At 39.3% G+C, this 24,570-nt stretch overlaps 1 protein-coding gene across 10 annotated transcripts in view; it reads left to right on the forward strand.

Moving 5' to 3' along the window:
• The first annotated feature begins 4,733 nt into the window (after positions 1-4,733).
• Positions 4,734-24,570, forward strand: part of NFIA (nuclear factor I A) — a 359,836-nt gene continuing 339,999 nt past the window's right edge. For 2 of the 10 annotated variants that reach the window (XM_055815814.1, XM_027792642.2), the window contains exon 1: positions 4,734-5,051. In XM_055815814.1, coding sequence (XP_055671789.1) covers positions 4,956-5,051 — 96 coding nt within the window. In that variant the 5' untranslated portion in view covers positions 4,734-4,955. The remainder of the gene's footprint in view (positions 5,052-24,570) is intronic. The other 8 variants (XM_027792640.2, XM_055815809.1, XM_055815808.1 and 5 more) reach the window with 7 other exon arrangements.

Raw genomic sequence — 24,570 nt, forward strand, 5'->3', positions numbered from 1 at the left:
AGTTTGTGGTTTTGATGAATACTTTTTTTTTAATTCTATGAATTTGCATTTACTTAGGTGTTTTAGACTGGTCCAGGGCAGGAGTCCTTCTTTCCCTCTAAAGACTTCTCCCAGGTATGAGCATTATGCTTGATATTAGCTTTTATCCAGATTAGTCCCTGTTTAGCCCTTCTCAAGAGGTCGTGCTGGCTGTCACACAGGCCTTGAGCCAGCAAAGCGCGTGCTCTGATGGGATGAGTACCTGACTCGGGTGAAGAGCATCTTGAAATGTTGTGCTGAGTTATGGTCAGAGATTATGAAATAGTTGGTTATATTTAGACTTAAAAATAAATCTGGTTTGTGTTCCTTTACATTTTGGGTTGATAGAGAAGAATTTTCACTTATTTTTTAAAAATGTTTGTGTGTCATTTCTTCCCCTTCACTCCTTTCATCTGTTCCTCCTGTTTCTTTCAGACATGAAGTCACAGCACTGTCTGTGATGTCAGTGTGTTTCCATATTGACAGACCGTTCTGTCAGAAACAAGATCTTGATGCTTGTTTCAGATGAGGCAAAAGGGGAATACAGATGGCAAGAAGAAAATCAAAGGCGTGAGAGGAGAGTGGGGAGAAATACACTTAGCAGAGCTACAGTGGGAAATGCAGGGTCCAAAGGCAACTTTTCTGTGGAGGGGAAGGGACTTCTTTCTCTGGGTTCAGCAAGATCATACAGCATCTGTGTGTCTTCTTGAGTATCCAGTAGAAGCTTTGCTGTTGCACTCGTTTTGGCTCAGGAGTCCTTGAAGGTGCAGGAGCAGTGGTCACATGCTGCTTCTCTCCTTGTTTACGCCTTCAGCAACAGCAGATCCTCTTGATTGAAGCCAGGATTATAGGATTTCCAAAAGCTAGAACACACACTCGTTGTCAGCAACTTTGCATAAGTTCAGAGGCTGTCCAAAAATCAACTGCCTGCTCTCACGTGTCACTTGAACTAATTGTCGCTGTTTGAGATAAGGAAATCCTCTTCGTAACTAATCTAAATTCAGGCTTCCCAAGGAAAACGCCTCCCAAATTAGGAACAGATATAAAATCAGACTGTTGCCATCAGCTGTGAAAAGGTTCTAAGCAATTGCAAATGGAGAAATAGGGGGAGGTGAAAGGAATAAAGAAAGGGTTAATGAGCAGTGGATACTATGCAATTAATAGATAATCTAGTAGAGAGCACTAAGATCCTAAAGATGTGTCTAGCACTGGGACCTGCACACCGTTCTGCCACATTTCTTTTACCGACATGAATAGTAGAAGCCAACATTTGGAGAAACCACCCGCTATGCCAGCATTTCTAATGTTCTCATGCATTCAGTTTCCAGTAGACTGTAAAATGCCAGCTTGATATAGTCATCTGAATTAATATACTTTATTAGCCTTTTTTAGCATTCATTCCTGGTTTTGTAGGGTTGATAGCAACAACATCCTCATGTGAACGTGCTGCCAAGGGGAAATAGAGGGGCATGCTTGCACTGCTTGTGCTGTGGCAGGTAACTCTGCTCAACAATTAAGCAAATTATTAGTGGCTACTTGGCCACTTCTCCAGCAGGAAGTCAGGAAGCAACTGGCAAGTACTTCAGCTCGTTGCTTGAGGCCTAAAGCTGTCCAGAAACAAATCTCTTCTCCTGTAGCCCACAAACGCACACACCTAACTTATTTCCAACTTGAAATATCACTCGTATGTTGCAAGCATTTTTATTTTGCAGCTGTGTCTGCACAAATGTCTATGCCGCATGAAGGCTTTTTCTTTCTTCGGAACGGATCTGATTTAGAAGCAAACATCTTTGTGGCTTATTAGTCTTTGGAAGGCATCGTTTTGTCCCAGTACTATTCACAGGGAGTGTTGTGCAGAATGCTGATTGACAAGAGTTAAATTCAAAACATGTAGCCATTTTCTGGTGTGTGGTTTTTTTCCTGATTGAAGGAAAACTACTTAGATGTTTGTTTCCAAAACGGCATCTGTCAGCAATCAAAGGGGAAAAATTGCATAAAACAAATGCAATTGTTTGGAGTAGCATTTCCTGGATCATGTTAAATGCTTGATTTGCTCCCCATTATGCTCACCAAATAATTTTATTTTCCACAATAATTGCAATATTTAACATGTTGTATTTAATCTTGTTTTAATGCTATTAACAACAGCCGCTTATGAAAGGAATAATTGCTCTACGGGTAAGAACCCACCATCCCCAGCATCAGAAAGAACAATGGCAAAGTTAACTGCACCTAATTGTTCTGAATTTAAAACGCTGTTAACCAACAGCACTCTGCATTTCTTTGCACATAACTACTATACTGTCAGGAAGGAAATGGTTTCATGCTTCTGTCATTCATAAGCTGAAAAGTGTATGCTCATCTAAAAAAATATTTATTCGGTGTGTTTATGATTAATATTGGGAAGTAAAGTCATGTATTGGTGTAGGAAGACCTAAGTACTCTCGAAGCAGTGGTTAATATAGCAATCAAGGGAAAGTTTGTCACTAGGTCTATAACTACATCAGATGATGAAAAAACTTATAGACCAAATAGAGATTTATCAGAACTTGCCTGGAATGACATGCAGCACAACTGGGTATGAAATACTAAATAAATAATAAGAAGGGTGGGTAAGTTGTTTGGTTTGAGAGGTAGGAGCAGAGAGCACAGCATAAAATTGAATCTGTCACCGATTCGAAGGCTGGTTGTTACTTAAGCTTTTTACTTTGTTTTGCATGATTATTTGGAGGGAGGTATTTATTTGGAAGGAGGTATTTTTCAGTAAGCAGCAAGCCACAGAAAGGACAGGTAGCATTAACAAACCTGGAGTAATAGAATACGATAAATGCTTTGGCCAGCCAGAGCAAGGACAGTTCCTGGCACAGTGTCTTTTTTTTTTTTTCCCCCAGTCGCAAACTAAAACTTAACACTTCCCATGCTAGTCAGACTGTTTCCTGTAACTGGTGGTGGGATTGTACCTACTATCTGGAGCAAAAAAGGAAACTGAGATGCTAAGTAGTTGCATAGATCAGGCACTAATGTATTTTTTGTGCAGTCCAAACAGATCGTTAAGGCTGGGGCAAAACCAAAGACTAACCCCTGCATGGTACATTAGCAGTTTGTTTACCCTAAATCATTTGCTTATCATCTCACACATCACAGAAATCTTAAGGTATTGTTGAAGCTCAATGAAAGTTAGTTCTGTCCTGTACTGAATGACAGTTTTGTAATCTACGCAGCCTAAAATTATCATTTTGCTGTAGCCAAATAGTTAAATAGTAGTTTGTACACAAAATAATCAAACGAAGAATTGTGCGCCCACGAGCTCCCCTTTTTGAAACAAACAGAAATGGATATTGTTTAAAATCGAGTGGATATTCTTAATACGTTCTCCTTTTGTGTCCAAATTGCAAAAAGATTTGCAGAGTGTAGCTGTTTCTGAGTGAGCAAGTTCTATCAGCTATAGCTCAACAGACCTAAGAAATATTCCTGGCGAGAGTCTGTTTGCCAGTTCAGAAGTTCGTTTTTTCGAGCACTTGAGGAAAGGCACTACTGTATAGACTGAAGTGCCCTGTTATTAAGCGGTGGTGGTCATAGCCAAGCAACTGTCGCTCCGTGTGATACAACCGGCAGATTTAAAAGGAAAGCATTCACTGCTTATTTAATAGTCAGCTGTCGTGGAAGTAATACTTCTGTTGGTTTTACAGTGCATCAGAAGATGCAGAAATGGGAGATGGGAAAATGTATGATTATCTTTTACTTTGTTTTCTGGGAAAGGATTTTAATATTGGACAATAGCATGATCTCATAACTTTTCAAAACTGTTTTGGAGTTGTCTTTTTCCAAGTTATCTGTCTATTCCTCACAAAAATTTTGAACGCTGGCAAGAAGTTTTGCAGGAGGGAGAAGCAAACCTCTGTGAGGCTTTGGTGGCTATCACCTTGATGGTATTAGGAAGTATAACATTAAAAACCAGTTTTTAAAAATACGGTTGCAAAACCATATTTTAAAAAAAATAAGAAAGGAATGGTTCATTTCTTAGGGAGCACTTTAGCCATCTAAACTTTCATATGAAAAGTCATTCATTTAAACAATAAGATCTAGTATCTAAAATCAAGAAGGAACAAAGAGCCAAAACTTCAACGTCTCTGAAAAATGAAAGAGCATTTTATTCCTTCAGAAAGCATCTGTCACTAAATCAAGAAATAAACTTGAGCAGTTTATACTTTTGGTTTGCCTTTCACTGCTTAAACGATTATATGCACAATTATGAATGATAGAAAGAAAGACAGAAAGAAAATAGAAAGAAAGACACAATCTTGCTCAGGTTTTTTTTCTGTTGTTTTTTTTTTTTACCCCCCCCCGGTCACGTACATGAGAAAAGTAGCTGCGATATAAACAGATACTGAATCAGACTGAAAGTCTTAAAAAAAAAAAAAAACACCCAAAACATTGCATGATAGTCTCTAAGCAGTTCCATCTGTCAAGCAGAAATTTTAGGCTAATAGCCTGTGGCGATCTCCCTCCGCAGTCCACTACCTGCCTTTGTCCTATTAAATCTCTTTATTCTTCTTAAAAAAGAAAAAAGAGGAAAGAAAAGAAAAACCTTGCAGACCAAAATCATCTGAGTGATGAAGCCCTAATTTTGACCGCCTCTCTTTGATGTTGAGCAGTGGGTTCTTATTTAAAAAAAAAAAAAAAAAAAGTGAGTGAGAGAGAGGGAGAGGGGGAGAGAGAGGGAGAGAGAGAGAGGAGAAGACAGTGCTAGGAGCAGATGACTTTTCATCTCCACTTCACCTTGCCACTGGGTCTGTGAGAGATTGGTTCATTGTCAAGGAGATTTTTTTTTTTTTACCCATGATTCCATATGGTATGGACCGGGCTACATGTTGCCCAACATGCCAGTGCAAATGTTTTCTCAATTAGGTGTCTTATCTCCCGTGAGTTAGCATCAGATGAAGCTTGCTGACAGCATAATGGCAGGGAAAACCTCCGACGGCTCCATCAAATGGCAGCTCTGCTACGACATCTCGGCCAGAACTTGGTGGATGGTGAGTTGGCAGCAGGGCTGCTTTTTTTTTTCTCCCTTTTCTACTTTCCCTCCCTCTTTGACAAAATGTCCCAGACCTCACATTTATCAAATTAACATTTGATTTTTTTCACACTCTTCAGTAGAGCAGCCTCACACTTGTCCCACTTGTGTGCTTTCCCCTGTGTAACAGGAGACCGTTAATGTGCACTACAGTTTCCAGAGAGAAGCTTTTTCAATTCTCCTTAAGGGGGGGAAAAAAAAAAAAGTATGCAAAGAAGTAGTTTGAAAAAGCCTTGTGCAGAGTAACTTGTCTCAATCGGCTGCCTAACGCTCAGTTTGTTTTACTTTATCTGCTGCTTTCTAGCGTGTGTGTGCATTTTTTACCATGCAATATTTTGTAAAGAGGGGAGGTGGAAAGTTCAGTCCGTTACAAAGCAAGTCGATTACTGTAAAAGCCTGGAACGGTGCGGTAGTGTCGTGGTGTAAAATCATCACGTGTGAGAGGAGCGTGTTTTGCGAGGTGCTGCCTTTCATCGGAGACCCCGATCTAACTTTTCCCTCCGCGTGTTTACGTTAGAACAGGTTACCGGGCTGTGCTGACCTGGAGCCATGTGTTACAGATCCCACATAGTCTGGCTCTAGCTGCTTTTGGGCACAATTAAAGTTTCAATAAAGTCCCAACGTGCTCCGTAGAACGAGTTAACTAGCATGTCATGGTCAGCCGGGCCAGACAACCTTTGACATCTTGAATCTATAAGAGGTATAGTGAGTTAGGAGGATGCACAATAGCCCATTGTGGCAGAAGATGCAAGTCCTGTTGTGAGGAAGAGAGTCCTCAAATCATTACTGCCCTCGTTAGCGTGTTGTCCGTTAGGGATTAATTCGTTAGCAGCGCATTTTTAGTTTTCTGTAATTATTATTCTTGTGGCAAGCGTGAATTCTTCCAGTGAGAGGAAAAGTTTGCTGCCAGGACAATGAATGTATTATCCGCTCCTAACTGGACCGTGAACCTCAGCTCATTTCACATAGATATCAGTTAAAAAAGGACTGGCGGGTGGAATTACAAAACAAGGCATGATCACTTTCATTGTATGATACGCTGAAACAAGTCGGGGGCTTTCCCTCCCCCTCGCCGCCCCGGACCAATTTTGGTATCATTTGGAAAGTTTAAGACCTCTGAGGACTTGAAAGACTTTTAAAAGTGAGATCCGGAAGGTTTTTATTCTGCAGCTTGGTGGTGGCCATTGTGTATATCATGTGGCTTGTATTTAAAGGTGTTTGGGCTCGGGTTTTTTCCGTTTTGTTTTGTCTAAACTCTTAATTTTTTTAACCGTCTATTAGAGGTTTGCTAGTGGTTCCCAGTGAAATGTAACATGCAGCTTTTGGTTAATGGAAATAGGGAAGGCTAACCACTTTACTTATAGTACTGATTTTCCAATTAGACTTTCTGCCAGGGGAAGTTGGAGGGGGAAGGGGTATTTGCATGCACATAAACTGTTGATTATTCATGTGACTTTTTTTTTTTTTAGCTTGTTAAACGCCTGTAAATAAGGCTATTGATTCTTAGTTATCATTTTCAAAGCAAAGTTTTCAAGTACCTGTTTTAACCACACGATTTATATCATGCTGTGATTTTGCCTTATTCTAAGCCATTTGTATATTTTATTACCACTCCTCTTTTATTGTCTATCAGCTGCTCTTATGATGAGGTACGTTCATGTTTATTGTTTAATAAGTATCCTCAAACGTTATTAGGCAGTTATTATCACCCTATAGAAAGTGTCCGAGGAAGTTTCATTTCAGTCACATCTATTTCACAGATGTTTTAGTACTGTGAATATAATATGTAAAAATGCTGGAAACATTTAGTAATGCACTTGCCTAAAAATAAACAGTTTTATAACCACATATGCTGTTGTTTAGATTAAACATTGCAGAAAGTTCTCCTTAAACTTGAACATCACACCATTTATTTTCTAAGAGAACAAAAAAAAATATCACTAAAACAGCCTTTTTTTGTAGAAGTTGTGCTAGATGAAAGAGGTGTTATTTTTAACTGAAATGAATAATTCAAGATCTTTACAATAGATGTGTTAATTGCAAATAATTTTCATACAAAGTTTCAATTATTGATGGAGTAATAAGCAGTTTTTCATACAGTCTGTGAATCCAAAACTACAACAAAAAGTAGATATCTATTATTTTTTTACCCCCAAACCTAATCACATTTGCCACATTCTTTTAATCAAAAGTAAGCTAGAGAGCAGATTTTAATGTTTTAAAGACAAATAAAGCTTTTAAAATTACCTCATGCATCGTCTGGCTGCACAAAATCTCAGCTGCACAGTGCTAAACTTCGGTTTGGTACTGCCAGCATACAAAGAGATGAGTGAATACCCCTTGCACCCATATGGACTCAGCTGCCAGCACTGTGATATGCAATTTTGCTTTTTAATGAATCGTAAACAATTTGTGTCAAATGAGGGAGTTTGTTTTCTTTCTGGAGCAGGTTCTAAATCCATTTTAAGCTATAGCTGTGTACTGTACTGGAGTATTATGCCCAAATTTAAAGGTTCTGTGTCATTTTGATGAAAAGACCTGTTATAATGAAAGAAACGGCTTTATAAAAGGCTGGGTGTAGTAATCTCTCTCTCTCTCCCCCTCTCTCTCTCTCTCTCTGTCTCTCAACCTCACACTCTCCCTCTTTCACTCCAGTCTATAGTGTGTTTATAGCTAGCTAGCTGGAGATAATGGAGATTGGTTGATTGCATGATTAGTAAAATGAATGGATTTTAGCATTGGGCAAAGCAGCTTGCATTTTTGAAAGGTGGCTTTAAAATGCAGAGTTCTAATTTTGACCTTATTTTCTTTCATAGATAATCTTTATTAATGCTCCTTTAATTCGTTTTTCCTCATCACAGCTAGTTTTTCTTTCCAGCCATCTGATGGAATGGCTAATATATTTTATCTTACTTGCCAAAATAGCAAGAGGTCAAAGTAAAAGAAAAACATTATTTTCCTTTCTTGCAGACAGTTACAAATGTTTCAAACTATTTCAGTAGAACCCACAGGGTTTGTAAATTTTAGCAATAATTGCATTTGTCACCACAGTTTTAAGGCAATCTTTTGACACCTAATCTATTTTTTTTTATGCTTTAATCAAGTAAATGTAGAAACAGTTATTATTTTGGCTATATTGTAATGTGAAATTTAGCAGAAAATTCCCCCCAAAACACGGTGAATTTGTGTGAGAAGGAATTATGTATTTTTTACTATATACGTAACAGCAAATACTTTAACCGGTGTGGCAGTCTGAATATATGAGATGGATTAGTTTGTTGGAAAAATTATCATTGTTTTATAATCCTTGGTACTTTTTATTTAAATTTGATGCTGCCATAGAGACACTAAAGGGTTAGTCACAGAAAAGTTTCAGTACTCTGTCTTGCATTTGTAACAAATATGTGCAGCTGTGCTACTTTTATAAACATTTATTTCAAGCTGATTATTTTTTTTACATTATTTGCTCTAGCAAGCCAATATGATGTGGCTATAATGTATGTTTAATAAGGGTTTGTCTGCGAAATTCCTTTGCACGGTGTTATTGAAATACATGTGCAGCAAAGGTATATACTGGAGGAAACTTCTCATTGACAATACAAAACTAAAGACCCTGGGCCAAATTCTGCTCGAGGTTTACACTGCCATCAGCCTGGAGTTGCTGCATTAAGAGGAGTGAAGCGACTCCAGGTTTACTTACCTGAGAGGCTGAGAGCCAACTTTGACTTATAATGTGACTTAACTCAGTCCAGTTTCAAAACCCAAACTGTTTCCTTTGTGAAATATCTGAAGAAAAAAGCCTCATTAATAAATTAGAAGCCATTTCAAATGAATCCATGTATGAGTTAGCATGCAAACTGCTGTTATTGAATATGGTAGTTAAAGCAGATCTTCCAGTCATTTTCTGAAATAATTGTTTTCTAGTTTTATTACCCAGCTATCGACACATAGTTCAGTGGATACACCTTCATTTTCTTTAGATGCCTTAAGTTAAAATAGAATTTAGTAAAGATAGTCAGACTGGACTTGAAATGTTCATTTTATTACTTTAAAGGTTCTTAACTCAACATCATTTTTCACAGAAACTCTTGATAAATACTTTTCTTTCACACCTCTGTGCTCCATTTTTTTCAGAGGAATAGCTGAAAATGCTCAGGTAATTTTTACAGTAAAAAAAAAAAAGAAAATTTCAAAATGTTACTAGTGTTTCCATCAATTAAGAATTACTAGAATCCTCATTATAAATCTCATTGCAAATGAAATTTAAAATAATGGTGCATCTAATAAATATTTAACTTCATCATATGGAAAACTAATTGTTACTACCGTAGCTAAAATTTCCAGAAGCATGAAACACTCAGAAGTAGTATTTCTTGTTTAAATCACTGAGTGTATCTATACGTACATGCATATACATACTCTCATCTAAGTTTATCATGATAATCCCCACTAGCTGTTGAAACATATGTGGCTTTGCTGCTTTGTGCTTCCTAGTTATAATTTACTGTATATCAAAAAGCATACATGTATTAATAATTATCCTGCTCCTGCCTTTATAAAAATAACAAAGTGTGAACAGTGTAACATTGCAGCATGGATTTTCTCTGGTTTATGCAGTAACTCTCCTATGTTCATACACTGCTCAGCTGCTGTATAGATTTTTTAAATAAAATTATTCCTTTTCTGTCAGAGTTACTAAATTCCAGATATAACCTGAACACATGTATTCAGCGCATCGTTGTACATACTTTATATTATCTTCATTTGTTATACATGGCCTCCTTTTGCCTGTGAGTATTTGCCATGGTTGTTTTCTACTCTCTTTCCTTCACCTGTCCTGAATATTGCCATGAATGTTTCTAATTTAAAGCCAGAGGAGTCAGTGGCTGATTAGAAGACAGGAAATTGGAGGATTAAACTGTCTGGTTGAACTTCCTTTACTTATCAGTGCTGTGTAACTTACACTGGATTATAAACTCATTGGGACAATTTCTACAGTGTATCGATACTTCTGTTTTCTTAGTCTATTTTTCTGGAGAAAATACGGAAAATGGGGGAAATGGTTAGTTTGTGGCTAAAAACCAATAGTTTTTAATAACACTGAAGTTTTAAATGAAATTTGTATGTCTTCAGATATGAGAACTCATTCAATTTTAAATCTTGTAGGTCTATAATATATATTTTAAATTAACTTCAGTATGTAAACAACCAAGCAACAGATACTTTCAGGGAGGGGGAGGGAAATGACATAATTTTAGTAAGAGGAGAATGCGCCATGTTAACCCTTGTTCAACCCTCTTCCCCTCAGAAACTTTCACATTTGGTGTAACACGATGGTGTAGCTCTAGGACACCCTGAGGAAGGGCTAGAGAGAAAAGCCAGTTTATCTAAAAAAACTTTGTCTGGACAACCAGTGCTACCCCCTGAGTGAGAAGCCAGAGATCTGATGTCCTTGCACGGCTTTTGCTGGGGGAGAAGGACGTTGTAGATAGCTGTCTAACCTAGGAGGAGAATGAAGAAGAGCACAGCTTTGTACCCTGAAGGGCCAGCTCGTTCTCCCTCTTGATGCTCATGTGCTATTTCCAGAGCTCATCATGGCCCCAAGTTATGAAATCGTTGTGATAGTTGGGAAAAGACAGTAATAGTATGATCTGGATGACCTGTCTTGTGAAGGATAAACAGGAGATCTTCTAACCTCAGTCCATGCCATACCGCCGTACCTCAGGTGTCTCTGTACTGCCACTCACCATCATTTAGTTTTACACACTAGATTGAGATTTGAAGGTGTCAAAACTCTATTGAATACCAGACTGTGCAAGAAAACTGAAAAAGATTGTAGGTTACTGCCTGAAAGGTCTAACACCTTGATCTGAATCTAAAGGCTGTGAGACTAATCACATACTCCAGTTTAAACGCCGGGACTGGATCTTTAAATTGATCAGGACGCTTGTGATGGTTTCTGACAGTCTGATCCTGCTACATTAGGCAAGCTCTCCACTAATATTGTGAATAATAAAAAATGGAGGTTAAAATAAAAGAATATTCTGAAACTTTTTGCTGGCAAAGTCCCAGTAGTTTCCATATGAAGAAAAACACAACCTGAAACTTTTTATAAGTAAAGAAGTAAATATTTTTTTCACTACCTTCATATGAAAGGGAAAAGGTAACATTTTTTGTTTATCGAAAGTGCTTTAATCCCAGTGTGAAAAGAATCTCACTGTGCTGCTGGAAGCATGCTTCACTCCTCTCCCTCAGGTGTGGTCACTGACACTGGTTAACATTTAAAGATGATTTTTAGGATTAATCAAGTTGTTTCTTTAATATTTGAAGACAAACATGCTAGGTCATAATAGCATGTTTTGGACTGATAACATCTTTGTTATTTCCATTAACATCACTAGGAACTTCTTTCACAAGTACTGCAGGTAATACTTACAGAACTCGTTGGAAATGCTGGAGCCCTTTGTACATGTACACGCACACACTTCACCTATGCGATACACTTGTATTTTATATACCCACAAAAAGCAGAGGCCCTGCCACACTCCCAAGAAATCCAGCTGATGTCAGAGCCGCAGGAGCCGGTCTGATTGAAGTGCCTTTGGAGCAGGCGCTGTACAAGCCTGCAATAGCTTTTTTGCGCAAAGGTTTTAGAACTTATATTCACTGTGATGAAGATCTCTGGATCTATTTTCCATAGACTACTGAAGAGTAGTTCTCAATAAGATAAAAAAATCATTAAGGCAGATTAAATAGATGTGTCGGCTAATGGAGTGAGATTCAAAATATTTTGCCTGTATAAGCATGCCTGTTGTCCTTTGGTGTGGTTTTTTTTCAGAGACTGTGAAACACAAAGTTAGCAATACAACTAGATATGAGTGGAAGTGTTGGATAGTACAGATGGCACTATAAGCTTGTAGACTTTCACCACCAATAATTGCAATGCCCTTGCTTTCAAAGGAGTGCAGGTTGCCCTTGATGTACGCAAACAGCCATATTAATTTCACAACCCAATTGGAACTGCACACATGGATTGAGGTTGTCAATAGGAGCAGTGTGGAAACTGAGAGCACAGATAGTGCTCTGAAATGGGCCTTTCTGCTTTAGATGTGACTAACTCAAAAGACACAGGTATACATGGTCACTAACAGGCTAGTTCCATAACTGAGAGAATTTGTGAGTAAATAAGAGGGAGGTTTTCCTTATTTATTTTTTTTTTAATCCAGAATTCAATTAGGCTGGACAAAATGGACCTGGTCCTGCACGGAAATATGCTGATATTCATAAGTAGTCATCTTAAAAGAGTATGTTTTATTGGTTACATCAAGAAAATTTAAAGAGTATTCTCTTTATATTTATATATATATAAAAAAATGACCCAAACTAACCTTTTGTGTTTAGTAAGAAAGGAGAAAAACTGTTCCATTTGACCATTCAGTCAGCATTTATGTTTGCTCTTGGGAACAAATAGAAACAATATGCACATGCACCACTGTTTGCTAGGATTTTTTTATTAGAAATTTTCTTTTGTGGTGCTATTTGAAAGAATAAGTTAAAAAGAAGAAGTTAAACATGGGTTATGTAGGGCAGTGACTGAAAGGTGAATCACAAAGGTTTTTACAAGAGTGCAAACAGAACAAGTTTTCAAGGATTATAAGCAAATACAAGTAAATCTCAAATTTACTTCTGATCTGCTGCTAATGAGGTCTTACAGTTTAGACAAATTGCAATGCATATAAGCATTGCATTAGGACTTGTTGCTTCCCCTTCTTTTATCTTGATTTCCTAAGGAAATGAGGCTTAAAAGATCAGCTATGCGTCCCCTATGTGCAGTGAAGGAAACCAGCATAAAACATTACTTAATACACCCAAGGAATTCCCTCGTGTTCAAAAATCAGTGAATAATTCTTGAACACTTTAAAAGAGAATGGTAACTTTCTTACAGATTGTAACTGTCTCACCTGATTTTATAGGCTACAACTTTTTCACTATGGAGATATGTAGAGTTGTTGAAACGTGGTATAATTCTACGGACACTCATTCTTTTCATTCTTAATGAAGTTTTCTAAGAGTCTTTCACAGAGAAATGGAGGAAATACCTTCCACAGAAGTATGTGGGCATGTAGGAAGAGGGCATAGGCCTAAAATGGTGGAAAGTCCTTGGTGAAGGCCCGGCTCCCAGCAAGCCATGACATTTGCTAATTTCTAGTATAAGTTTGTGTCAAGAAGAGAACATCTAAAGAATAGAAAGAAAAGGCATGACCACAGCATGGGTATTCAGCACAGGCACTGTAAAGGAGATGGAAAAGAAGGCAGGCTTTGATATGAAAATATGTTTTCTGGCATTATGAAGAGCAGTGGCCAAGAGATCATACCTGAGTAGAGGCAGTGAGTCACAATGTTTTTTTCTCCTTCTCTTCCCAATCTCTCTTTGAAGTTCTTTCATTTTCATTACTTAAGATCCCATTCAGTAACATATGGGCTACCAACTGCTCTGGTCTTCCAATAACTAGACCACTGCACAGAAAAATAGATTTGTGGGGTTTTTTTCCTCTCTTCAGAAGCAGAGGCGTGGTTTGAATTGCAGAATAGTAGCTCATTTGCCCACACTCTTCCACACTGAAGCACTCTACAGTAAGAAGCCAAAGAGCCGTAGGACAACAGAAGTGGCTGAACAAAACAAGGCTCTGTGCCAGCTCCGTGAGGTGTCCCCCATGATCAGCAGTGCAACCACTTTTGATTGCATCTACTCAATTCCAGGATTTCAGGGAATATTTCAGGGAACTTAGCTGTAAACTCTAGTGAACAACTGAGGAAAGGAAGACAAGAAAAAGGAGCAAAGACCAGGCTGGCAACATGCCCCTGTGGCACGGGGATTCAGAAAAGTCTAATGTTCCATTGCCCATCATGTCCCAGAGCCTCGTATCCTGGTGTCTCCCATTTGTGGCTTGACAAAGTCGGTGGTTTCACAGCACGTTAATCACGGGAGCCACGTGCCCTTATGAAACTAGTTGTTCCATCTTTGAATGGTGAAGTCCACCTTTCTGTAAGTTGTCCTAACACATCTTCTGTTTTCAGACCTGTGCAATGATCATGGAAATGATCCTGCATAAAACCCAAGATCTTTGCAATAGTGGTATGCAGAGACAGTGGGCAGGAGTGCAAAACCTTAACTAAAAAAAGTTTGTCGGTAGATAAAAGAAGTGAATGATTGGCTAAGAACAGAAAGATCCATGGGCTAGGAATTTTTATTATCCCTTTCAACGGGATAAGGGGTTGGAGACAAAATGAGCGGAAGTTGTACCCTGAAAAACAGTGTGAGACAAGGCCTTCTGGAATACGAGAAATAAACAGACTGACTAGGACAGAGCTGCAGAGTTTTAAGGATGGTGACAATTTCAGTCTGATGCAAACATCTGTTCATGTGCTTTGGATTGAAATAATCAAACACCTGCACTTCCATGTATGTGCTGCAAATGTCTTTGTTCTAACAAGTTTTCTGTGTGCATGCTCCAGGACGGGTGTGCGCAAGCATGGCGTAGAATTTTTATTTGTATGCTGTAGGTGTTTGCACCTGCAAAGTGCAGGTGCCTGCTTTGACGTGTGTGTTCTTACAAGCAGATAGGCAACGTGTTTCTCTTGGTTTCTGTACAGATGTGCCAAAACTAACACTTAAATTTCTTTCTATCTCACCCTTCCCATCTTTAGAGTAGAATAATAACACTCGTGTACCTCAGAAAGGGTGTTAGATGTTAATTAATGGGTTTCCAATGTTATCTGAAGACAGATGTTATAATTGCAGTACATTATTTTATAAGAGAGTTACTTAGGAATATATGCTTTTTGCAGAATTAGGGTACTAAAGACAGGAAAGACCTAATAGGCTGTGGAGTCTTTCCATCTACAAGCAGTCTGTTTTTTACTGTTTATTTATTGCTGACTTTTATTTTGCCTTTAAGCCAAACACTATGGGTTACTCATATAGCATATGCTTCTTCACTCTGCACACAAGTAAAAGCAGTGATCTCAAAATCAAGATAATATTATAATAAAACTTGACTGAGGGTGCCTGAAGTGGTACGTATGCTCACACTGTGTAAGACAGAGAGATCTCTGTGCACACCAATGTTTCGTATTAAGTAGGAGTTTGGTAAATTGAGTGGATTACTGGGATTTCATTAAAAATTAAATGTACAATTATTTAGATGAATTTTTCACATATGCTTGTGGGCAAACAATTTTTGATTAGTTGTTGACATATAGTACACACAGTGCGTGTGTGTGTGCGTGTGCACATGTATATTTACATGCACGATATATAAATAAAATACAGACAGTAATGTAGTGTTAGGGAAGTCCACTGTTAGTCATTAATTTGACAAGTCTTATATAGGATGGAAAGACTGATCTTCCTTAGACTGAAAAATTGTTTTCACTACATCACATTAAGGCTTATTTCTCCAATAAGCAGTATAAGAGCTCAAGACCAAGCACAGCTCATCCCAGCTCTCTGCTCATTTCGTCTATCTCTTTGAAGAAGTTGCTCTTCCGAACAATGCAATGGAAGGAAAGCCATGCAATGCCTTTTTTAGCAGTGCTTGTCACTGGTCTGGGGCTGTGGGTTTTACATCAGTGGAAGGAACTTTCTCAGTTTGATTTTAATTAGAAATCAGGTGGTAAAGCTGGGGAAAAGATTTGTAAAGATCTGAAGTGTCTGAAGAGGAGCGGCTTGAATAACACTGTATTAGTCATGAGGCAAGGAAGGAAGAATGTTGTCATGATTTGAAAGTAACATTGTTCAGTAAACGAAGATGTGTGAAGCACTTGCTAAACTAAATTAGTTCCGAGGTTTGGTGCACATTTGTGTAATTTTGTTCATTGAAGCTTTGAACAATTGTGAAGGAAAAAACAGAAACACATTATTAAGAAAAAAAAAAAAAAAGCTTGAATTTCTCTCTGGTGGTGTTTATCTGCAGCGATTCAGCTGCCACTTCTCATATTTCAGGCAGAATAATTAATTGGCACAAATAAATATTAATACAGTATAATTCTACACTGAATTTTATTTTGCTGTGCAGATCTAACGAAGACTTTGCTTTGCACACACAAACAGAAATTGCAGAGAAATTTTAGGGCCCTGTGCCTGCTAAATTTTCTACAGAGGCTGTTCCTCAATACATGACCTTTTTCTAATGCATGGGGATTCAGTGTGCAGACAGGGTAAATCTTGTGGTCTGAGTGTTCCCTGTAGAACATCACTGAGTAAGTGTAACCATACACTTTTCATTGTATTATCTTGTGATTAATTTCTCTAAGAGTTGGTGCTCCCACCTCTTTGTGGGGAGCGGAGACACTTCCTGCACTCCCAGGTCACTACCTCAACTCCTTTAATGCACGTCTGACATTTACCCGTCTACCCAGGATCTTTGCCTCCGTGCCATTATACTTGTTGCTGTCTTACTCAGTTAAGAAGTACAGATAGCCCCAGCATTGCCAGCTGCAGTCCCAGGCTGGATCATTACTCCAGATTTGAGGTTAATCAACTGCAAATTCCATTAGCTTCATACAGAGTGAAAATAAAGAACAGACGGTCTCACATGTGAGCCAGAAGTCAGGTGCAGCACAATACGGCCAGCCTTCAGGTAGAGGGATTTTTTTCCCTTCAGCTAACATCTTTGAGATAAGACCAAAGGATCAGATAAAAAAAGATTTTGATGAAAGTTTTATAGACTCCCCCCCTCCTTTTCCCCCCCCTTCTTTTTCTCTACTTCCAATTGCGAATGTTAGTTCTTCATTTGATTCTGGTGAGGATTTTACCCCTTTTTCTCCTGAACACTATGGAAAATCACTGCTACAAGTTATATTCTCAGACACCTTATGTTCTTTACCTACTTGTTGATTGTGCTGGCAACTTGCTTTATTGCTCAAAGAAGTGCTGTGTGAAGTTTTGGGGGGATACGGGTGCAGTTTGATGTTGAAGACCCATTTACTAAGATCGCAAACTTGTAAATGCTGCCATACACATGCACCTTGTGAGCTTGGCCACTGATTTCAATAGGACTCACTATATCAAAGCTAGACACACAAGCAAGCAGGAGCAGGATCCAGGCCTAGACGCTTCCCCGCTGCTTTTATTTTGTGCACTGTCTCCCACACACACCCCTCAGCATTTTTGCTCATCATTGGTGGTTTGCTCCTGAGTCCATTCAAAATCTGTTTAATGTTCTTTTTTTTCACATACTACAAGCAGTATTCATAGAAATTTTTTTTTTAAAAAAAGTAATCAAGTAATCTACAGTTGTCTGAAAAGAATGTCTCTGATATACCTCAGTCCTCTAAAGCAAAAGCTTTCCTATCAAAAGGGAAGTACTGTAGGAAAGTTAGGTCTGTGGCCAGAAGTTGAAAAACTGCTGCACAGAGAGTACACAGCAATTTCCAGACTGAATTCTGAAACTTTACATCAGCACAGTGTTTGCCAAACAACATGAATTTTGTGTGCTGTGGTTTTTCCCTTTTCTTTGCATCTTTATCTCTTCATGCAGTTTTGGTGGGGAAGGGAGGTGCCTCTGTGTGTGTGTGTGTGTGTATCTCCCTATATACATATGTTAGATTATCACTGGCGTGCCATTACAAAAGGTTAGGGAAAATATTGCTGCCAACAGAACTAAAGATTAAATAATCCAATCTCTGGGAACTGTAAACTAACAATCACTATCACAAATGGGCCCTTTCTAATCATAGTTTGTGGTGGAATGAAAGATGCAATTGTCTGGAATTGATGAATATGGGATCCATGCTGGCTTCAGGGTCAAAGGTGACTTCATGCAAAGGTCCCTTTCTCTCTGGCACTGTTTCCTTTGTATAGCATAGCTTGGCAGCTATCTCTTTGCACTTCGGCTACCTGCCAATGCAGCTGGTACTGTGCAACTGTCTGGTACAGACTACAAAGCATCACTCAGCAACCAGCAGCTCCGCATGGGGCCCCTTTTCTAGGATGACAAAGAAAGATGGGCTATACATTCTGCCATCTATGCCCATTAAAAAGACTCTTAAATTGCATTACTACAAGTTATTGTTAATTATGTAGTAGTCACTGGATCTGTATGATCCTTTTAGGGGTTGGTAATCTTTACTGTATGCTGGCAGTGTAAGTAACCAAGAGGGAAAAATCAGTATTTTGCTGTGTAAAAAGTAAATACTAATGTGGTAAGTTGCTCATGCATAGCCATATGAATAAAACCTTCATTTGGATTATGTACACCACAGGTTTGTGGCATACCCAGGAACAAAACTGATTGAACTAGACAAATTACTTGCAAAGTTGTGTCCTTACAGCTTCAATATTCATGTTATAGTTAACCCAGGGAAGTGTTTTTGTTGGTAAGCATTTATCCTGAAAGCTTGCCGGTTGTTAAAATATGCCTTGAGCTGAAACTGAGATGGAAGAAAACAAAGTTCCTGGCTACATCAAAATAAAGTTTCCGTTTAGAAATCATCAATCTAACCTGTGTTTAAATGAAGGGGTTCTGATAACGAAAGTGGCATCACTGGCAGACTGATGGAACAGAGATTACCCTGAACACATTTTTAACTCAGTAGTGCATTTTCTTCCTGTTCTTGAGAAAACGTTTGTAGTGTGTCCAACAAAAGGAAAACCTTTGTCCCCCCTAAAGCTGAGGTCCTGGTTGTCTCCTGAGGAATGGCCAAGCTACTTCTGTTCTTCAGTTCAGGCGTGTTGAATTGTATTGCTGCAACTAAACCTGCAGGCCTGATTCCACTGGATATTTTTCGCCTCCTCTAAATCCATCAGTGTTAACGTAAAACTGGAATAGCTAATCTGGGGCAAGCGGGCTTGGATTCACCTCCAGTAAGACTTGAGTGAAGTCAGCTTAGGTTGACTTAATACGTTGATCCAAGTTACTTCAATTTAAATATCTTGGGCCAAATGCTTAGCTCCTGTCAACTGGCATAGCTCCACTGAAGTTAGTGGAGGTGTACCAATTTACCATTCCTGAATTTTCTGGGACTTGTTTTTCCCCAAGATTTCAAGGAAGAGTCTGTAAAGAAAACGGTGGGACTTTTTTTACTCATGATTGGGTTTGTTCCCCTTTTCTATTTCCCTGCTTTCTCTGCACTAGTTATGATCTTGCACTTGCCTCCTGGAGAGCTGGCAGGCATCCTAAGATGTACACCAAATTCTGGGAAGGAAACAACACCATTTCTGTATAGTACCACTGCAAGAGCTAGTCTGCTGAGCCACTTTTCCTCTTTTGTTCAAATTACACAAAAATCTGAGAGACACAAGATACAACAGGAGGAGATGAGAACCTTCAGTCTTCAGTTTCTCTCTTTCCTGCTAGCGTCTAATATTCCTTTTCTTGCCTTGTTCTGATATCGGCTATTTGAAATAGTTATATATAATTTAACATTATACAAAAGTATTGTCATATCAAACATAGTGAAATGGATTCCAAAAACACCATCTGGTATTTGGGAATGCACTGTGAGTTGGGAACGTGAGAAGAGATATTCTTTGCCACTTTGCTTGGGACCCAGCCATTAGCAGTGTAATTGCCAAGAAAAGGTGACAGGCTTCAGGCTTAATGCAAGTGGGTTTTTTTTTCCCCTCTCTCTCTTTCCTAGCCTGTTAACTCTATGAGTCCTAAACTAAATGCAAAAGGCACTGTTAGGGCAATGCAACAGCAAAAAACAATAGGCTCCCTTAAACTGAAAGGCAGGGCAGAAAAAGAAAACAGTCACTGGGCTCCTACAAGAAGACTAAAATAAGTGAAAGCAAAATAAGCTTGTTGAGAGGAGGAAAGAAAACAAGCCATGTATGCTTTAAAGCTGCAGCATGCTACACAGAATTGTTCTCTTAAGTAGTGGATTTGTAATGATTAGAGTTTCCCAAGCTTTATCCAAAAGCTCATTTCAAAGCCATCATTAGTTTTCTCTAATCCACCCAAAATTGCAAAACGCATATTGTGAAGGTCATCCATGACCATTCTAAACCTGTTTTATTTGATGTTATCTCACTTCTTCCTCTGTATTTCCATCTATCCCTTTAAGGAGGGGGTGGAGGGGTGGGGGGGAAGAGAGAGGGCTTAATAAATTAAAATCTCAGATTGATTTCTATGGGAATATTATTCTGATGTGTAAGAATCCAAAGGGCATGCACAGTACAGTTTATATAATTTCATGTTTCTAGCCTGTATGCAACCATTGGCAGGTGTAATTCTAACAAGTTTTGCCAATATTTCTCACCTGAGAACCAGATCAAACATGAGGGAAGTAAAAAATCAGAGATATTTGAACAAGGATCAAAGTCACTGTGCCACACACGGGAAGACATCAGAGGACAAAAACAAGTGAATAACCCAGAAAGGTTTTAATCTTCATTGATTTTCATCTAATATTTGAAGTACAGCAATATATTAATTCTGAACTTAAAAAAAGGCCACATTGATTTGTTTCGGTATGTCAGAAACTGCGATGCTACAATAGATCTGCTATTAAATTACACAAAATAAAATGATTTCTGGTGGGTGTATCTAATGCTTGCCAAATTAGATGAAATGAAAGCTAACCCTCTTAGTCTAGCTGTTGTTTTTAAATATTTATGTCTTTAACAGACATTTGTGTGTGCCATGAGGGGGACTAGAAACTCCTTTGCTATCAGTCAGTTTATGTAGACATGCAAAATTCTTACAATCTCAGTACCAGACTCACACGAAACGTTCGTCACTGCAAGTTCTTTCAATTTATTTGAAATAAACTTGCCGATTCACCACACTGCTGTTTTGGCTCCCGTTACTTATTTATTTACTGCGATTGCATTTCGCTGCAAATGAGTTCTGTATGCAAAATTTAGTCTACAAGGTGTAACGCAGATTTTCAGCAAGGAGTTCAACCCTTCAGTGCAGAAAAGGTGGTGGCATTCCCATGGGTGCCAGATTGCTTGAGGGACTGAGAGAGAAGCTGCGAGCCCAGAGCTCGCCCTCTCTGCCAGCGACCAGCCGTCGTGAAACTTTGCCCTGAAACAAACGCTGTAGAGCCGAGCCTCAGCACGCATCCGAGGGGGAAAATGAGTCAAACATCACAAAAGGATCTTTCTGTTCTTTACAGGAGCTCGAGACTGGGGCACAATTTCACCCCAGCCCTGCTCGACCTGACCTTCAGTGCTGTTTGCTTTCTACAAGGCAGCGATGGTCTCTGATATGTCTCTCATTTAGCACCAGGTTTCTTGCTCTGAAGCATGTTGATCAAGGCAGTCCCCGATGCACTTCGTGTCCCGAGCCCTCCTGAATAATAACCCAACCTAGGCAGCCCAGAAGAAAGAAAAAGTTCTGATTTCTATCTCACAAAAACAAACCCTCTTTTCAGGCAAAACCACTCTCCAGCAGAGTGTTGTATTCCGAGTCTCATTCAGTACCTGCCGCTCCAGCAGCACTGGCTTTGGAAGCGCAGCTCTGCTTGGGATGGCGCGGTGAGGGACGCTTCGATCCATAGAAGCACAGAGGTTTTGTGTGTGCAGAAACCGAGGCCATGCGATCGGTTCAGTGACAGAGGGACAGACCACACGTGGGATTCCTGATTCCCACTCCAAGAATCAAGAAACACACACAAAACTGTTTTGCAATTTAATTTCTGAAGGGGCGTATTCATCTATGAAAACTTTTATACGAGAGATAAAGGCCTTCAATACAAATTAAACGTGACGATACTTTTTGCATTATAGTTTCTCCTTAACAGAAATTGCACAAATTCTCTCCTTTTTGACTGTTCTTTTCTTTGACCTTTTCCTATTGAATAATCCAATGTTTCTAGAATATGTATTTTATTTAATGGTTTTAATCAACAACTACAGTAACAAAGTATCTGCATCTTCAGTAAGTTAATACCACTGAGTTAATACCAGCGTGGCTGAAGCCTCTGTAGAGCAGCCACAGCTTCTGTGAACCAAAACCTGCCGTGATGATTAATAGCAGCAATATTTTTATTCAGTACAATTTATTCCCCATTCATCCTCACTGCACAGGGGCACTCGGGGATGCCCTGGGTGTGCGCAAGCTGGAGCATCCAGTGCCCAGCTCCGTCCCCAGGGCCCTGCTGCCACCAGCCAGGGATCTGGGTCTGGGCACGCAGGCGCTTTCTTGGGTGGTAAACTGCCAGCTCCAGCAGCTTTTAGCTTTTTATCACCTTAACAGGAATGTGCCACCCACAGCAATGCAGAATTATTAGATCTCGTCATTTTTTTTCCTTCTGCATAGAGGGCTTTGCCTGTTTTTCCCTTCCCAGCCTATGCCAGGATGGGGTTTTGTTTTGCTCTCCAGTGACATGATGACAAACTGCAAATGAATAATCAGAAGTACTTAGAATTAAAATGGCAAAAATATTATTAGTTGCTGCCCTCCCCCCCCCCCCCCCAGCTCCCGCACCACTCTCCTGTTTTCCCCTCCCTCCTCTTTTGACGGCAGGCAGAAAATGCAGATGCCAAGGCAGCGGAAGATATTTTTAAGCAGGAGCATCTGGCTCCTTGGCAGACTTCACAGGCAGTTGGTTTGGTTGTTTTGGAGTTGCCTCTGGGTCTGTCACATGTTTTGGCATCTGACTGATTGTCTGGGCTGCCTCCTCTTATTGGACATATTTTTTCTTTGACTCACCTTTGATTCTGAATTGTCTCTTTATTTTCATTTGCCAATGAACAGCAACTTCAGCTGATCCTGGGCTTGTTTATATAGAAATAGTCCCCGTCAGTCCCCGCCTGTGGCTCACGGGAGCCTCCTGCCTGCCCAGGCCGTGCTACCAAAGGTGCTTGCTGCGAGCGCTGCTTCCTTGGGGTTCAGGTCAGGCTCCAAGTACTCCCTGTGAAGGAAACTATTCCAAGGAGGACAATTTTCCCACATCCAAATATACCGCCAAAAGCAAAGAGACACTGTTCCAGATATATGCTGTACCTGTGTATGGGGTTTTTTTTATATATTAATTTATATATATATTATAATACTGAGGGGAGGGTTTGTCTTAAACCAGTGTTTTTAATACCTTTTGAGCAGAGTATGAAAAACTACTTGAAATGACAGGTCTGTTCCCTGCCTGGAAGCCCGCTGCCTGGAAAAAAGTTATGATGCTTAGCAGTATTTGTTTCTCTGTTTTCCTAACATGGTAAATCTTAGGCAAAGCTAGTTTGTCGCTCAAAAAACTTTTTTCCCCCAAACATCACAGTGAGGCAGTCTAAAAAGCCTGTCACTGCAACCTGCCCCAGCCTGCGGAGCCGACCAAGGGATTTTAGGACTGCCAGGGCAGCGAGGCTGGCAGAAACAGGTGGGCTCACAGCAGGGAGCAGCGGCAAAAGCCCCACCACAAGTTCTGCTGGGATTTTTTAGGTGGCTAAACTAAATCTAATTAAACCAGAGCATGTTTAAATGAGCTTCATTTAATGTGTACTTTGTATAGCTCCTCTGTTAATAACAGCAGCTCTTGTTTTTATTATTAGTGCTATCATTTTTCTGTCTTTCCTGATATTCCCAGGGATTGAATGGATTATTTATCAAAAGGGTTGGTGTTGGCTTTATATTTCTAAAATGCTGGTTTGGAACTGTCCTGTGAACTAGTCCTTGCTGTGCTCAGGAGGCACCATGGAGACTCAGAGATGAAAGATAAATCTGTGCTTTCAAACTAAAATGAGACCATATTCCATAGAGAACGTGTTCTTCTTTTAAGCAGAAGGCAAATAGAAGGGAGAAAAAATGCTATTTTTTTAATACCTTAGTATTTTTTTGATGGTAACCTCATAAAAAAATTGTTTTTCACTAATCTCACGTAAAGAGGGCATCATGTAACTTATATGTTGTTTTGGATTTTTTTCTTAATTACACCAAATCCAATTAAACTCATCCAGGAAAAGGGTAGGGAAAAACATAATATGACATTTTAAAACAAAAGCTCCCAGTATGTGTTTTTCATTGGAGTTAAATTATTGCCTAAAACGGAAAGCTTGTCTCTCACTGCCTTACCATTTTTGCCCCAGTCAGGTATGTGTTTGGAAGATGTACATATATTATTGCTGTAAATAGTAAGGATGTCAGAGGCTAGGGAATTGGCACATGTGAAATAAAGCTATTTCTACCCAAGGCAGAACATGGTGGGCAGCTAGGCTACATCCTTGTCTCATCCTCCTACCTGTATGCAGCAGGGACCTGCAGAGTAACTCCGAAGTTAGTCTCCAGGTACACAGAGTTCACAAACACAGAGGAAGAGGACTAGAAAGATTTTAAAACATGAATGAAACTATATTTGCAGTTACATGGTTTGTGTGTGGAAAGGAAAAAATATTTTCAAACTACCTTGAATTTCTAAACCAGTGACTGAAGGACCAGACAGAAAAAAAAAACCCGTACATGTGAGCAGACACCCCTGCATGCACACACACCTTACACAAAATTACTTTTGCCATCTGATCCTGAGTCTCGTCAGGA

The sequence above is a fragment of the Falco peregrinus genome, chromosome 10 (genome assembly GCF_023634155.1).
Source record: "Falco peregrinus isolate bFalPer1 chromosome 10, bFalPer1.pri, whole genome shotgun sequence".
Taxonomy (NCBI): domain Eukaryota; kingdom Metazoa; phylum Chordata; class Aves; order Falconiformes; family Falconidae; genus Falco; species Falco peregrinus.